The 16,422-nt window shown below is 42.7% G+C and overlaps 1 protein-coding gene across 2 annotated transcripts in view; it reads right to left on the bottom strand.

The window, feature by feature from the left end:
* Positions 1-4,198: 4,198 nt before the first annotated feature.
* Positions 4,199-16,422, bottom strand: part of LOC103366157 (natural resistance-associated macrophage protein 2-like) — a 19,301-nt gene continuing 7,077 nt past the window's right edge. For both annotated transcript variants that reach the window (XM_008293804.1, XM_008293805.1), the window contains exons 5-16: positions 13,238-13,357; positions 11,744-11,850; positions 11,594-11,664; positions 11,449-11,516; positions 9,559-9,714; positions 9,329-9,487; positions 9,165-9,251; positions 8,361-8,480; positions 8,105-8,254; positions 6,639-6,712; positions 6,412-6,565; positions 4,199-4,525 (exon numbers count right to left, since the gene is read on the bottom strand). In XM_008293804.1, the coding sequence (XP_008292026.1) occupies positions 4,418-4,525; positions 6,412-6,565; positions 6,639-6,712; positions 8,105-8,254; positions 8,361-8,480; positions 9,165-9,251; positions 9,329-9,487; positions 9,559-9,714; positions 11,449-11,516; positions 11,594-11,664; positions 11,744-11,850; positions 13,238-13,357 (1,374 nt within the window). In that variant the 3' untranslated portion in view covers positions 4,199-4,417. The remainder of the gene's footprint in view (positions 4,526-6,411; positions 6,566-6,638; positions 6,713-8,104; positions 8,255-8,360; positions 8,481-9,164; positions 9,252-9,328; positions 9,488-9,558; positions 9,715-11,448; positions 11,517-11,593; positions 11,665-11,743; positions 11,851-13,237; positions 13,358-16,422) is intronic.

Genomic DNA, 16,422 nt, shown 5'->3' with positions numbered 1-16,422 from the left:
GCTTCATGTATGGAGGTAACTGAGGGCAGACTGAAACCAGTGACCCAGGCTCCTTTCATTTTCTCTCTAGTTTTGCTTCCTTTTATTGACACAATAGTAAAAAATGAATCTGTAACTTGTTTTGCATGAAAAAAAAAATGGGGGGGGGGAGACGAAAAAAAAAGAAAAAGCTGCTTGGGTGGAGGATGAGGGAGGCTTCAGCTCTGGGAACCGCTGCGTTATGGCAATCGCAGAACGTTTGTGCAACAACCAGCCTCTGCTGAGCTTCAGCACAGGCTGCCGGTCATAAACATTACATGACGGTTGCATCATAGAAAAATGAAGACACAACATTTAATAAAAGTTTGTTTGCATCTAAATCTAGTTTTTAACCTACAAAAGAAATAAAAATTACACAAACAGCTGTGGTTGATTCTGTTTTTAGTTCAAATAAGCTGCACAGAAGCTGCAGACAAATCATATACGGATTTTCCGAGCAGCTGCAGCTAAAACACATTTGCTCAAACAAACAAAAGTGGGTTCGACATGATGTTAGGCAGCCTTGGTTAACCAGTGGTTCCCTCTTATATTTACATTTGCACCATGGAGGTTCTGCAGAGCCTCCTTAGTTAAATCTAAGTGCTCCCCTGTAGCCCTGCAGCGCACAGTTAGCAGCTAAGGTGTGAAATGAAGCAGCAGTAGGTGTTTGCTGTATTCAAGCACACATATAAATCATGCAGGCTACAACACAACCTGCACCCATGTGACTGATAAAGTGAAGAAAAGAGAATAAAAACCATAAAAAATATACTTGTTAATAACAGAATAACTACGCGCACAGTCCGTTCCAAACACATGTGGGTCCACAAGCTCAGCCTTTTGCCCACAGTGGCCACAATGCAAGACATAAACAAGAATGGCCTCGCTGTTTGCATTCCTGCTGTCGGACATTTTAAGGCAGCACTGACAGATCGGTGTAAAAATATATACAGGGTAAGTATATGGACCGCACAGCTGGAAAATGTCATGCGGTTTCAAGCCACTGTTTACTAAATCATGTAGAAATTCATTATCTTTGCCTGCTTTCTGGTGCCCCCTTCTTCTTCTGGCAGCGTCGCATTCCTCTGAGGAGACACATAAGCGAGAGTAGAGGGGTCAGCTGCTGTTAAGGAGGCCCAGGGTTTGGCTCGGGGGGTTTCGGCCTTTGTACCCCCGAGAAAATCTGCCTAAAAAAAAAAAAAACACGTGACTTCAAACATTAAAACTACATCCATCATCCGTCAGTCAACGAAGAGATAAATCACAAAAAAAAGACGTGAAACTAACAAACAAACATGATTATTTTAATAATGGTGACATTCGGCGCTTGTAATTCCATGTTGTGGTTTATTGTGTTTGTTCAGAGGAGCCGTTTGTTTACAATTCAACAATGCATTTAAAGATTTTATTTTTATAATTGCAAGTCATAAAGTCAGTCGGTTCTGGTGAGCCACGATGATACAACATTAGATGTCTTTTTGCAGGAAATAAATCAGCATCTTCTAATTAAAACATAATAGCAAATACATGGTACAAATGCATTGTTAACATACAAAATAAAAGCTCGGATCAGTTTGCTGTGGAGCCACAACAACAACAAAACAGCCATTCTTACTGTAACAAGAAGATCTTCTGAAGGGAATAAATCAGCGACTAATTAATACATAACGGCAAATATAACGGTACAAACATGCTGTTAAAATACAAAATAAAACCTGAAACCAGTTTGCTGTGGAAACAACAGAAATAAAACAAGAACAAGATCCCAAAACATCTGCATCTTTTCACCTCTAATTGGAACATAACAGCAAATATACAGAATAATGCATTGTTCAGATACAAAACACAAGCTTGGATCGATTGTAGTGAACCACAGCAATAAAACAGGACGGTGAGTTCTGCTGAGACGAGAAGAAAAAAAAAGGTCTGCAACTTTTAACCTCTAATTAAAACATGTGGACGGACAAATACACGTCGAAAATACAAAATAAAAAAGCTTGGATCAGCTCGTTGTGATCTAATTTAAAACACGTCAAGGACACAGAGGCCAAGCAGCTCTTTCTATTCCACTGATCAGGTATCAACATGTGACAGAATCCCACAGAAAACCATCCATCAAGTCATATGTTGACATTAATGGTGACACACACACACACACACACACACACACACACACTCACACACACACTCACTCTGTCCATCAGGTTTGTGGTTCTACTTCTACATTTCACACCTGGGAGCGTCTACTTACAGCCTCATGCACTCTGCCATGCATTAGCTGCATCCAGTCATGCTGATGACAAACTGGCTGCTGAAATGTGCATCTGAGCCTGATGTAGGGCTGCGACTGGAGGGTCTACAATCATGTGATTTGCTGGAAGAGCCCCCCCCGCCTCCACCTCCTCCTCCACCTCCTCCTCCACCTCCTCCTGCAGCTCGCGGGCCTGCCCCTGAGTGGCCTCTGCTAGGCTCTGTTTCCAGGAAAGGGGCCTACTGGACAGGCTGTGAGGCCTCGGCAGGGAGACATTGGCTCATTGAGAAAAACAAAAACAGAGAGGGGCGGTGGTAAGACTCTCCCCTCTTACATAACTCGGCCTCCATGACAGGCAGAGAGCAAGAGAGAGAGAGAGAGAGAGAGAGGGGAGGAAAAAAAAAAAGTTCCCCGCCACAATGCAAAGAAAAACCTGTCCATCCGCCTCTCCTCGACTTGCAAAAGGCACTTCAGGAACTGGAATTTGAACAACCCAGAAGCGTTGGCTCTGGTTGCACAACACTCGCAGCTCTGCAGACTGGAGGTCCGTCTGAACGCAGACTACAGTCACATCCTTCATATTCGGCTTGTTTCACACAGTAATGCAGCTCCTGAAACAACACACATGATGTAACACAGTGTGTCCTTTAATGTGTTGTAAGCTGATGTTTACTGTATCCCAGGAGCCTCTGCCTGCAGCCTGCAGCGCCTCCCTGTGGCCGGAACAGGAGCTGCAAACCAGTGCAGGGAGTTATTCCTTCAGAAAGGCCTCAGACTGTATTGAAAAAGGGTTTATCTTAAAATACTACAGTCGGTTTGTGAAACACATCCTCCAGAGCGCTCAGGACTTGGACTCAAAACTCAAACATGGAGAATCAGCGCTGAGTTTGAATGCTTCACATATTTGAAACAAACTTCCTGGAAACTGGAGCCGAGTTCTTCTGCAGTGCGCTGGAGCTACACAGCCTTTAAAGACGACTAACAGATGAAGTGAATGACATTAATCACGCTGTCACTTTTCTACTAGTAGAACATATCAGGCATCACATGAACAACACGTGTTGGAAGCAGTTTTACTGAGTTGAAGCTTTTATTTTATTACGTTTTCAGTCCGATTGACCTTTCAGTCATTGTGTTTCTGTCTAATGTGTTGCTGCGTTTAACTGTACAGCACTTTGGTTTGTTTTAAATGTGTTTTATAAACTAATTTGACCCGTCTATGGGAAGCAAGCGGGCCGCCGGCGGAGGCAATGTGATGCTTTGCATTCACGTGGATGTAACTCTGAGACGTACCAGAGAACATCCATCCCTCCACGGTGACGGTATTCCCTGATTTCCTCTTTCGGGAGGATAAAGCTTCCTGCCATGCTGCAGACGTTGTGCAGGAGTGGTTTGAGGAACATGACAAAGAGTTCACAGGCGTCGTTTGCCTCCAAGTTTCCCTGAATCTTAATCTGATGGAGAACCTGAGGAGGCTCCACCGTGCAGGTTCCAGGACTTCAAGGATCTTTTGCTGAGTTTATGTCTCGACACCTCAGAGCTGTTTCAGAGACAAGAGGATGTTTACGGTTCTAATTTCATCACATTGGAATTCTTTATAGTGCAAATCTGTTCTCTTCCTCCTTCGCTGCTCTTCCAGAGGTGACTTGCTTTTTTTTTTTTTTTTTAATCCAAACCGTGGATCTTGTACAGTCGGTGAAGCTCCTTGAGGCAAATTTCTCATATTTGGATGTAAAAATAAAACCAGCGCTACTGTCAGAGCTAATAATAATAATATATTTTACTTAAAGGCGCCTTTCACAGAACTCGAGGTCACCGAACATCGAGTTAAAACTATAAACGTGACTAAAACATTTAATACTCAGATGTGTTATGGTTAAGGTTGTTTGGGAGTAATTTCAAATCAAAAACTGCTTTATTAGGACTGTGTGAGTTTCAAAATGTGTTTATTCCTCAAAAAGGCTTCAGACGGTTTTATCGTCGTTGTAAAAGCTTCATTCACATCCGTCAGTCTGTCAGCTTAGAATAAAAACAACTACAAATGTCTGTAGCACCATCCAAACACAAGGCTTCACGTGAAAGTTAACAGCTTCTAGTATAAATAAAGTGAATGCTGCTGCACCTTTAAGGTCCGTTAAAAACACACGTTCAGGAGTCGAACTCTGGCTGCGGCTCGATCAGGATGGTCGTGTCGTGTCCTCTTCTGCTGGACGGATCCAAGAAAGAAACTCCCAGAGCGATCAGACACAGCCAGGCCTGCAGCACACAGATTCAAACATTCATCAGATGGAGCTAAAAGGTGGTGCATCAAACTCTGAACTTGGTTTTTTTTTGCAAAGTCAGATTTCCAAAGTTGTTTCAGAAAGTATTTAAACAGACTAGAGTGGCTTCAGGACACGTCGATGTGTCCTAACTCTAAGAAGAAAAAATAAAGACTTACATTTAATTTAAAAACCTAAAAAAACAAGACCACAGAAAATGAAGATGAGAGTTTACGGATGCTTTCTATTCCATCTAAAGTAGCTTGACAGGACCTACAGAGGTCTGCACGATGAAGCATGTTCAATGTAACCTGGTTTTCTTTGTGTTAGATTGACGTCTTGACAAAACCTGAAACCTCAATAATCATAAACTGTCCGTCGTTTGTCGGGTTTTCTTCATCAGACTCTGTACCAGCTCACATAAGAGAAGCCGTTACGCACATCAATGTACGACGGACTTCGTCAAGCTGAACAGGATGTTTTATTGGAAAGCTGTGAAGAACATTAAAGATTTCTAACCATAACATCACTGTTACTGCAAATGATCCTATAAGTTCATATATAAATATATATATGTACAGTCGTGACTCGATAATCCGACACTAAATGTAAAACCTTCTTTTATGTCAGATATCAAGGCTGTCGGATTGTCAAGACGGAGGTCGAGATACAAGGAGGGCTTGATGCTGGAAGGCTCATTTGTTGTTAATATTCATTGTTCATAGTTGTTATAATAACTAATAGTTCTGGTCCCAATAGAACTTTCTGCTCTCTGGATATTCAGGCCCAATTAATGATGAATATCCAAATATATTCGGTGCGGTCGGGGGACACTTCCACCCCGGGGCAGCGCTCTGACGGGGTGGAAGTGTCCAGAACACACAGGCAGTACTTGGCTGCTGATGCTAGTTTAGTTAGCGCTCACACTTCTGTTTCCACCATCGGTGGCGGTGGGGGAGTGGCAGATACGCTCCACCGTTACCATCCATGTTTACTTCCATAAACACTGAGCACGCTCACTGTGTGTGATGTCGTCGTGTCCTCTTCTGCGCATGCGGGACACTTTTGGGTCGTATGAAGTTCACACAGCAGATCACATACAAGTCGCATTGAACTGGAAACGTGAAGGAAGTCACAAAAAAATCCTCATTGAGCATCAAGTCCTGCAGTGTGAACGTAGCCAATCTGTGGGATTGTTCAGTCAGATAATACGCCGTTATCCTGATTGGTGACATTAAATGTCATGTTGGAGTCAGAATCCAAGGCTGTCGCTATGTTAAGGCTGTTTTTATGGGTTCTGTTGGTTTTTCCTAAAAACCTGTCGGATAGCAAGATTTAGGATTGTTAAGGGTCAGATTATCGAGTCACTACGTAAACTTTTTAAAATCTCTGCTCAACTCTGAATTTTTGTATTTGTGTTCTCTACCCATCCATCCAGATGTTTTGGATTGTTGGGTGTTTCTGTTTCTGCCTTTGTGAAGCGCTATGAGATGACTTGTTGTTGTAAATATGCGCTATACAAATAAAATTGAATTGAATTGAATTGAATACCCTGGAAGAAATGTGCCAGAGAACGTGAATAGATAATAAAAGTGTACGTTTGTCCATAAATGTCCTCTTTTAGTTTGATTTTGCGCCACCTGATATGTGACGGCGGTTTTTACTTTTCTCAACTTCTTCAAACAAGAGGAACGACGGGCCGACGGGATATTTGCAGGAACAACTGTCTGTAATATAATTTACAAACTTTATAGAAGACAAAAGCAGAGATTTGCAGTTCTGACACAGCTGTGGTTCAGTTCAGGCTGTTAAAGGCCTCAGTAGTTGACGTTTAAGTTGCTGGAACAAGTTTTTGGTTGAGTTTTAGCTGCTGCTACCTACCAGGTATCCCACAAACGTCAGGTAAGCTATGGAGAGAATCGCCGCCAGCACGTAGAGCCAAACGCTGTTCAGTGTAGTGACGTAGATGACGACAAAGTACATGTTGATGGCACAGACGATCAGGATCACCAGGCCTCCTCCGACTTTATAGACCCTGCAGACAGACGAACGTGTTTAGAGGAGAAAACAGCGACAATGAACGATTTCTGCATCGGAGGCGAACTTACAGCCCGTTGGCGAACTCGTTCATGAGAGACGGTAAACTGGTGAACGTGAGGATGGGGATGAGGGCGAACGGCAGCTGGGAGACGACAAGAAGAAGAAGAAGAGAAGTGAGAATGTGTTTATTAAAACCTCACTTCTTCTCTGCTTTGTCCACTGGGAGGCGCTAAAGTTGGATTTTTCCACACAGACCTTGAACTTATCACCTTTGAACAAACTGTGAGGAGAGTTCACGACGCTGAAAACTGTGTGAAATCCAAAGCAAATCAATTCAATAAATGCAGATTCAGACGTTTTCTTTTACTCGCTTGAAGGGTTGCTGATCAATAGTATTATGTAGGGTTTGAATTTTGCCTGGAATCAAAAGTTTTCTTTATTTCCTACGCTGCAGAATAAAACTGAAGACATGAAACTATAAAAATAACACACGTTGGTAGAAGCAGCGAGGGGAAAAAAATCATAAACAAACCCACAAAGTGTTTTAAATGTGTTACAGAAGCTGCTGCTTGCCTTCATGTCAACTTCACACAATGTTGGAAATATTTTAATCAGCTTCATGAGACAATCATCTGGTAGCGTTGAGAGAAAGTGACGATCCTTCGTTACGTTAAGACATGAAGGTCAGTCGTTTCAGAAAATCTAAAGAAAGATTCTGCATTTGAAAAACCGTCAAACGCTCTAAAGGAACCGAAGAAGTTCATTAAAGCCTCAAAACATCAACAAGCAGAAGCTGCTCAGATGAAAGCCCACATCAATGCTTCCCAAAGCTCAGACCACAGACACGTCTCAGCATCGTCTGCTGGAGGAGACTCAGAGAACCAGACGTCTGTAGTGAAACTGCTGCAAAGAAACCACAGCTGAGGAAGATCAAGAAGAAAAACAAGAAGAGAAGTGTTTGGACCAAGACGCAGTTTCAATATGACATTATTGTATGACAACAAACAGGTTATACAGGAAATGTTTGATGCTTTATGATTATAAATGGGATAAAGCGGGCAGCACTGTATAATAGAAATACGGGACATCTTACCCCTAACTTTCAAAGAGCCCATATTATACACACACAGACGGGTTTATAATGTTATCTGTGAGTACACCTCTGTGCCACAAATGAAAACCGTTTAGATGTACGATATTAAAATAAAGGCCCCACTGTGAAAACTTAATGGACTTAAAATACACTCCTACATCCAGCCTTGCTCTGATCTTCAGACTTATTTGTTTTCCTGGAGGCTAAACTCATGAAACACAATGTCGAACATTTTTAGAGCAAAAAAAAACCAACTTCCAGTGATTGTAAAGTAAGAAGATCAGATCCTTCACGGCTATAAGTGGATCCAACACTGAAACAAATCCTACCTGCTCGTGTGTTTCAGTTTTGCAGCTTGTAAGAAAAGAAGACAAACAGACGTAAAGGATGATATAAAGAACGGTGGAGGGATGCTGGTGGGTGTTTGAGAAGCTGTCAGACCTGCATGCTCTGCAGCACGTTGAGGAAGTCGTTCATCCCCGTCAGGCGGTTGATGTCCTGGAAGATGGCGACCAGCAGGGTGGGAGTGATGGCGAGGGATCGGGTCAACAGGACCCGGGCGAAACGCGACCAGCGCAGGTTCAGGAAACCCTGAAGGCAGGAAAACACACCAATGTGAGAGATAAGAGGCTGGTACTTCTACTGCTCGTCCCACAGGTGGTGCATACTGTACATATATAAATGTTCCTCCACTGACCTCCATCACAAACTGGCCGGAGTAGGTTCCCGTCATGGTGGAGCTCTGACCAGCTGCCAGGATCCCGACAGCCCAGATGTAGAGCGCTGCCGGGCCAAAGAAACAGCCCAGAACCACCCCCTGTTACAGAGACGACAAGAACAAAACAACCCATCAGAAACCACAACGTCCAGTCCCATTGTTGTCATTATTAATCTTGTTGCTGATGATGACATTTTAATTGTTGTTATAAAATCAAGTTAAGACAACGTGTCCGGCTGCATCACGTCCACCAGAAACCATCACGTGGTGCTTCCACAGAAAAAGCACAAAGAGTTGACAGGCCATAAAAATAAACGACCTGCAATCACTCTGTAACGTTTCCCGGTGACGGATCAATAAAGTTTATCTTATCTTGTGTTCACGTTAATCATTTTCTGCACCAGTCGCGTTTAAACCTTTTCAGAAATGTCAAAAATTAACAAAATATGTAATTTTTTTAACTAAAAACAGCTCAGAATACACACAAACATACTAATCCTTCTAAAGTATTTGTTTTTAGTTGATTATAAAAGAAATATTCAGAAATAATGCGATTATTGAGACGTGACTCAACTCTGGATCATTTCCGTGACGTTGGACAGAGTTTAAATAAGTGTTGTGGATATAAAAAGCATCTTTACTTGGATTGTTTGGACTTATTTTATAACTTCATCTGTTTTATCTATCTGTCAACAACGTAGCTGCAGCTGGACCTGCACAGTTTTGGACGTACTTTCTGTGCAATAACAAAAAAACAAACATTTTAAAACGTTTAAGACGAACCCCTTTGTAGATGTCCACCTCCAGAGTTTCATTGTTCACAGGAAACATGTTTGAATGAGGACTTCCTGACTCGTTGCAGACGCTGTGCTGAAATCCAGAAAGAAAATTCACGTTAAACTTCCAGAAGAATCTCTGGTTACGGGAGCAGCTGCAGAGATACTGACCACCTCCGCGTTGGTTCGCTGGTAAAACGCTTCGGCGAAAACGGCCACCACGAACACGTTGATGAGGAACGAGACGAACAGCGCGATGGTCGACTCCACGAAGAAATACTTGTTGGCCTCTCTCACCTCCTTCTTGTTGGACCGGTCCACTTCTCGAGACTGGAGGGAACAAATTTTACTGATGAGCTGGTTTTAACAAAGCTGAGCAAAAAGTTTGATCAGAGCCCGACCTTGACGAGAGCAGAGTGCAGGTAGATGTTGTGAGGCATGATGACGGCGCCCACGATGCCGACGGCCTGAGTCAGCTGGACCGGACCGCAGCCTTCGCAGTACGGAACAAACATCCCCTTCAGCAGCTGGGCCTGGTCCGGACCCACCATCACATACTGCAGGGAGGAGAAGTGCATTAACTCTGAAGCACCGGTACACATTTATGTGAACTAGGAGGAAGATAAAGTCGCTCGATGACCTTCAGCTGCTCAGAGGTCGTCAGGAGTATCAGCTGATCGACGTTAAAACAGCTACTGGAGGGACTGCATTTAAATTTTCTGCAAACATTTGCGGTGTTTAAAAGAAAAATCCTCAGTGATGCAGATGAACAAAAATTGAGAAATTTTTGTTTAAAATTCAACTAATTTTTGTGCAACTCATCCTGCAGCGCCGTCGTTGTCTGACCAGTTTATTCCCAAATACAGCTCTGGCTGGACTTTAATTAATTATAACATGTTATCAGTTGTTTCAAGGTCCATCTGAAATTATTCCATCTTTAGACCCGACCATCTCCACCCTGACCAACTGCCCGACTGAAATCAAATCCTGGATGAACATTAACTTCCTCCAACTCAACTGCGAGGAAGCCAACCTCTTCATCGTCGGCCCCAAACCCCCTCACCTCAACTACCAACAGTTTCAACCTCACGGCTGACAGCACTTCCCTCGACCCGTCCTCACGTGTCCACAACCTCGGAATCATCTGGAACCTCACATCACCAAAACCTGCATTCTTCCACCTCTCCCATCTCTCACCTTCTCCACCGCTGAAACCCTGATCCATACTTTTATCACTTCCAGACTCGATTACTGCAATAGGATCTTCTACGGCCTTCCCGCCAAACAGCTCAACAAACTACAACATATCCAGAACTCTGCCGCCCGCCTGCTCACCCACACCCACGACCACATCACCCCATCCTCCAAAACCTACACTGACTCCCCATTAGGGAGCGAATCCATTGTAAAATCCTCTTCCTCGTCACCCACAAAGCCCTCCGCAACCTCCGATCTTCTGATGCCCACCTCTTCTCCACCCTACCTGACACCAAGCACCAAACCTGGGGAGGCAGAGCTTCCTCTGTCGCCACCCCCATCCTCTGGAACTCCTGACCACCAAACATCTGCCTGAACTGATCCACCTTCACATCACTCACCAACACTCACCTCCACAAAAATGCTTTTAATGTGTGATTGTTTTTAAATGCACTCAATGATTTTTGCTTTCTGTGTCTTTGAGCATTCAGAAAAGTGCTTTATAAATAAATAAAATGTATTATTATTATTATTATTATTATTATTATTATTGTTGTTATATTCTGCTAAACAATCTCTGAGTTGCCTGAAGGTTTGCTAGAATAAACTATGGACATGTATACAGGTATTTGTGAACTTTTAAGTCGATATATCAAATACTTTCAGAGATTTTTATATTTTTTTAAACTGCCAGTCGACCCACTTTTAGCACATTTTCTTTAACTGTTAAAATCGTCCTACAAGTGGGTCGACCTGCAGTTTCTACAAAAATGCATTTGACATATTAATCTAAAATTCAGAGACACTACATTAAACATTCATACTTTTTATTTTTGTATAAACTATGGATATGTATAGCAGTATTTGTAAAAGGCATTGAGAATAATGTGCTAAAGTGGATCGACCAGCAACTTTTTTAGTTTTTTTGAGCTAAATGAAGCTAAAATTTCCCGGATACTGTTTTAAATATGCATCTATTTCATACATTACAACTATGGACATGTTTAAAGGTGGCAAATGTCAAAACAAAGCGATGTGAGAGAGTTTCAAGATGTTAAAACAAGGCGAGAGACAGAAAGGAACCATGTCTGTACCTCATATCCAAATGTAATGGCCATGATGGAGATGAGCAAACCAAAAAACGCCTCCAGCTTCCTCAACCCTGCAGACAAAGACCCGAGCGGGTTTGATTTGTTTTTGACATGCGGCTGCAGCGTGTCGAGATCCAACAGAACCTACCGTACTTGTCCAGGAAGAGGAAGACGAATGTGTCGACGATGGTGATGAGGACGCCTCCCCACAGAGGGATCCTGAGGCGGAGCACACAAACTATGAAACACTTTAAACGATGATTCTGCAGGTGTTGAGCTGGTGTTTGCGCTACGTCACCTGCCAGAGGAGAGCAGGCTGAAGGCGATGGCACAGCCGATGACTTCCTGCATGTCTGAGCCGATGATGGCCAGTTCAACCATCAGCCACAGGATGATACGAGGAACCTGGACAGACCACGAGACACAGAGGACAGTTGTTTGACATGATGGTGATGTGGACCCACTGGCAGGAGCACAAATTATGTTTCTGGAGATATTAAACCCCCAGATTGGCTTCTCAGGTCTTGTTTTTTTTTTCTCCAGGATGAAATTACAAAAACATCCAGATTATTTGATGCATTGAGAAAGTTTCCATTTTCCACAGACTTTAGAACTTAAAAAAACTACCAACAGTATAACGTAATGTTGAATCTTCTGAGATAGAAGGAAACCTGATTAAAATGATTTGACCTGCAGTGTGTGATTTGAAGCTAACGCGCTAAAAAAAGCAGCAGAATGCGTTTTTATATTTTTCCACTGTCCTCCAAATGTTTAAAGTTTTATTCTGCTGCACAGAAGCTAAATCCTCCACAGTGCTAATGACGTTTTATCGATCTCCTGCTGCAGCAGCTGCCGGAGAAAAGAGTCGTTTTAGATCAGTTTTTGAGCTGCTCGTCGCTCAGCTGTCACATTTTCTTCTAAACTGAACCTCAACAAAACGCTTCCCATTAATTTTCTGCATCTCCTGCAGCCTTAATATCTGATTGGGTTCAGGTTTATGGTTTGATTGTTCACATCCGTTTAAGCCAGATAAGCAGGATGGTCGAAGCTTAATGCACAACAAAGTCCAGTTTGTTTCTAAGACGTGCAGCAGTGGGCGCTTTGTGAGAGTCGACGCAGAACGTACTGAAAGAAAACACGCTACAGACATGTGATTGGGAACACAGTGTGCTCACATACCTGTACAGTAACACAGGTAGGGTGAGGCTCATGTATAGTTTCCATAGGTTTAAATTCCTTTAATGTTTCCTCTTTGCTCGTGTTTAGTGTCGTTTATGTGTAAATCCGATTTGGGAGATGCTGAACAGAAGCTAGCTGCAGCTGTTAAAGCTCCTTTCTTCCTTATTTTGTTTATTATTGAGCAAAAACACTGTTTCCTGTGACTTGCTCTCAGCTTTACATCAAATTGATCAATCAGAAACCGTCTCTAACCGTCCCATCAGGTCCTCTAAAGCCATGAAAGAGGAAAGTTAACAGGTGCATCCATGCAGCTCTTATGTTTCTCACATCGGATGCAAAATATTAAAAAGTGTCCGACAGCAGCAGAAGAGCTCGAGCGGTCACATGATTTAAAGGTTTTCCTCTGCAAGTATTCAGGAAGCAACACAAGAATGATTTATGCTTAAATGTTCTGTAGCTGCCATTTGTTTGATTTAATGTCTTCATCATCAGTTTCTGTGAACTGAAACTGGTTCTGGTTTAAGTTTCGCTGCAGCTGAGAAACCCCTGCAGGAGAATCAGTGCAGCACAGAGCAGACCAAACAGGTGAGGTCCTGAGCAGCAGGCGTCTCACCGTGTGGTACTGCCGGTTGCAGACTTCGGCCAGATGCATCCCGGTGACGACGCCCAGCCGGGCCGCCAGCCGCTGCAGCAGCAGGCCGATGACGGTGGCTGCCAGCAGAACCCAGAGGAGCTGAACAGAGGACGAAAGTCACAGTTAGAATAAAGCTGCAGCTGTAAATCCAACTCTGGAGATAAAAACCTGTGTGAAAGATTCAAGGATGTGAAAAGATTTATTGTCAAAGTTAGAATGAAAAACTGTTGATGTAACGCGTGTGAAACATTTCTTTATTTCATGTGGAACTCCCTTTTTTTCTCACATTTGCAGAATTTTTTCAGCACATTTTGGCTAAATTTGCCCAGCATGCGGGGAACGTTCCCCCAACGTTGTCCAACAAACCTACAAGTTCTAGTAACGTTTTAAAGAAAACATTTTACTCTGAAGCTCAAAGAACATTTTAAGGATATTTATCATTTCAAATATTCTTCCAGTGGAGGTTAAAAGTGAACAAAGACAGAACGTTTTAACATTCAGAGGATGTTTGGAGGACGTTGTCAGATTACGTTTCATGATAACAAAAGAAGAACGTTCTGAAAACCAACATTACAAAATATTTCCTAGATGTTATCAAGGCCTCGGAAAACTGAATGTGTTTTTATTAAACGTTTCTGTAATTTCACATATTAAACGTTTTGTCTGAAATATTCTGGGGATGTTTTGGGAATGTTGCTGTCGAGAACGTTCTCCTATCGTTGCACATATCAGCGTTTCCACTCATTAAAGAGTCGATGTAATGTCACTGCTTTACATTCCAAATGTGGAAGAATCCGTACAATACTTCAGTATGTTTCTGGTTTATTTTTATGTTCTCCTGATGTTCCCTAAACATTTACACCGTCCCTTCCTTGCTGTGGGATTCATAACAGCTCATCTTAACTCTTTTTGACCAAAACTAAAGGCTGGGTTAATGCAGCAGCCTTTGTCTTAATCAGAGATCCCTGGACAGACTACAGACGGTGCAGAACTCTGCTGCCAGGCTTCTAACCAGGAAGAGGAAACACGAGCACATCACGCCAGTTTCAGCTCCTTTCCATCGGCTGCCAGGACGCTTTAGGACTGATTTCAGAGATTTTATTAAAATAACAAGCAGCGACTCTGAGAGTAAGAAAACAAATATATTAACTTACACATCTGACAGTTTTCTACCAGTGTCGCCTTTTACGCTGATAAAAGTGTAAATTCTTTAGATTTTATATGATGACATGATTACAGTAGGCGGCACACTGCTGGTCTAGTTTGTACAGAAGAAGAGTCGAGCGTTGCGTCAGATGACCTATTTTCGGTGAGTCTGGTGAAGTAAAGCAGGTTGGTACGTCCTGATAAGCATCGTCTCCGGCTGGAGTTTCAGGTTTTGTCGAGCCGACAGACACAAAGGAGGTCTTTTGTGTCTCCGTAGAGCCTCCGGGTCTTTGTAGAACAGCTGATGGAAAACACACTTTAACGGTTTGGTTCTGAGATTTGCTTTACCGTGATTTTTAAAATTCTTTTAATTGTGCAACAGTTTGCTCAACATATGTTGTTTTTAAACGGGATAATAATTAAACTTGTGCACATGGATTAACTCGACTCTTTTTGTCCATTAAGAGACTCCTTCACTTTTTTTATCAACCTGTTTAGTTAACTTTTTGGCTTCATGCACCTGAATCAAGAGCAGGAACTATTTCACAATCCTCCTCCTCCATCTTGTACTGACGCTGCACCATCTGCATCTAAAAGTTAAATAATTCCTGTGTGATATAATTTTGCTTCCGTCCTTTAACCGTTTATGGATCAACACATTTATTGCCTGATAAACATCGTAAACGCTTCTTGCTTGTTAAAGTCAGCAAAAATTCACTCTGAGAGTCTCGTCGTCTTGAGCCGGACCGACAGTCGGGATTGAAGCTCAGAGCTCGGTCTCGCTTCCACCGGCTTCTGTGAATATTCACTCGCTTAATTGAGGCCCCTAATTAATTCTGGAATGTTTCCAGCTTCTGCAGAGCAAAGTTCGTCTTTGTTAAACTTTGACCTGCAGTTACGCGAGTTCAGTCAGTCCCGGGCCGTTTTAAAGTGAGCGGGACGATCTGTGGCGTTGACGCAGCAGAATAAGAGGAAACTGACTCAGCTGCAGTAAACGTAAAGATGCAGAGGTGTGGAAACGGCATTTAAATGCTTGATAAAGAGTTTAACAACAAAACCAGCTGCCAATATCTTGTGAAGCTCCTCGTGCCGATAAAACAGGACCTCTGAACCTTTAAATCCTGGCGGCTGTGACGGTAAACGTCTGTGGATCTGACTGGTTTTTCCAGCACATTCCACAGATATTGATTTGCATATGAGCTACTGTTATGGCCCCCGGCGCTTGTGTGCCGTCTGGCTGTTGTGGCCTTTGTGTAGTCGTGGTGGGCTTGAGTCGTCGCTCCAGACCCACAGCTCCTGGTCATCTCATCTGATCAGCCTGGAGCCCCAGACCACACGGCTGCAGTACGAAGCAAGTTTCACACAGCCAGGCTTCCTTTGTGTAAGCCGGCTCGACAAAAACTAAAACCAGAGATCACAGGTATCACGAAGGTGGGAATAAACTTTCTTTGTCAACTCAGGCTTTCTGCTTCAGACTAAAAGGAGGCGTTTAAAGCATCACGGGACTCTTCTGCACTAAATGAAACGATGGTGAGCATCTGCTTCAGTCAACAGGTTAGACAATAATAACTTGTTTAACTGTACACTAAATTGTATAATTGATCCCACATCCACCCAACCGGTCGAGGCAGATGGCCGTCCCTCCCTGAGCCTGGTTCTGTCGGAGGTTTTTTTTTCGGTTCCTTTCCACTGTTGCAGACTGTTGAGGCTTGTAGGGAATCCAAATGTTTTGGATTGTTGGGTGTTTCTGCCTTTGTTAAGCGCTATGAGATGACTTGTTGTAAATATACGCTATACAAATAAAATTGAATTGAATTTTAATGGATAACAATGAGGAATATAAAAAATTATGACGGTAAAAAGCGCCGCTACTGCAAATGGTGAAGACAGGAACGCTGGTAGAAAGCTGTTAAACATGTTCATATATAATATTTTACTGATTTATTTCCAACTGACAGCTGCACGTTAAAGTTCAACTTAATATATTTAAACCTGATCTTGTATTGAAGTGCATTTAG

Source organism: Stegastes partitus, unplaced genomic scaffold (genome assembly GCF_000690725.1).
Source record: "Stegastes partitus isolate 25-593 unplaced genomic scaffold, Stegastes_partitus-1.0.2 Scaffold913, whole genome shotgun sequence".
Lineage (NCBI taxonomy): Eukaryota > Metazoa > Chordata > Actinopteri > Pomacentridae > Stegastes > Stegastes partitus.
This window is presented reverse-complemented; position numbering and strand designations above follow the sequence as displayed.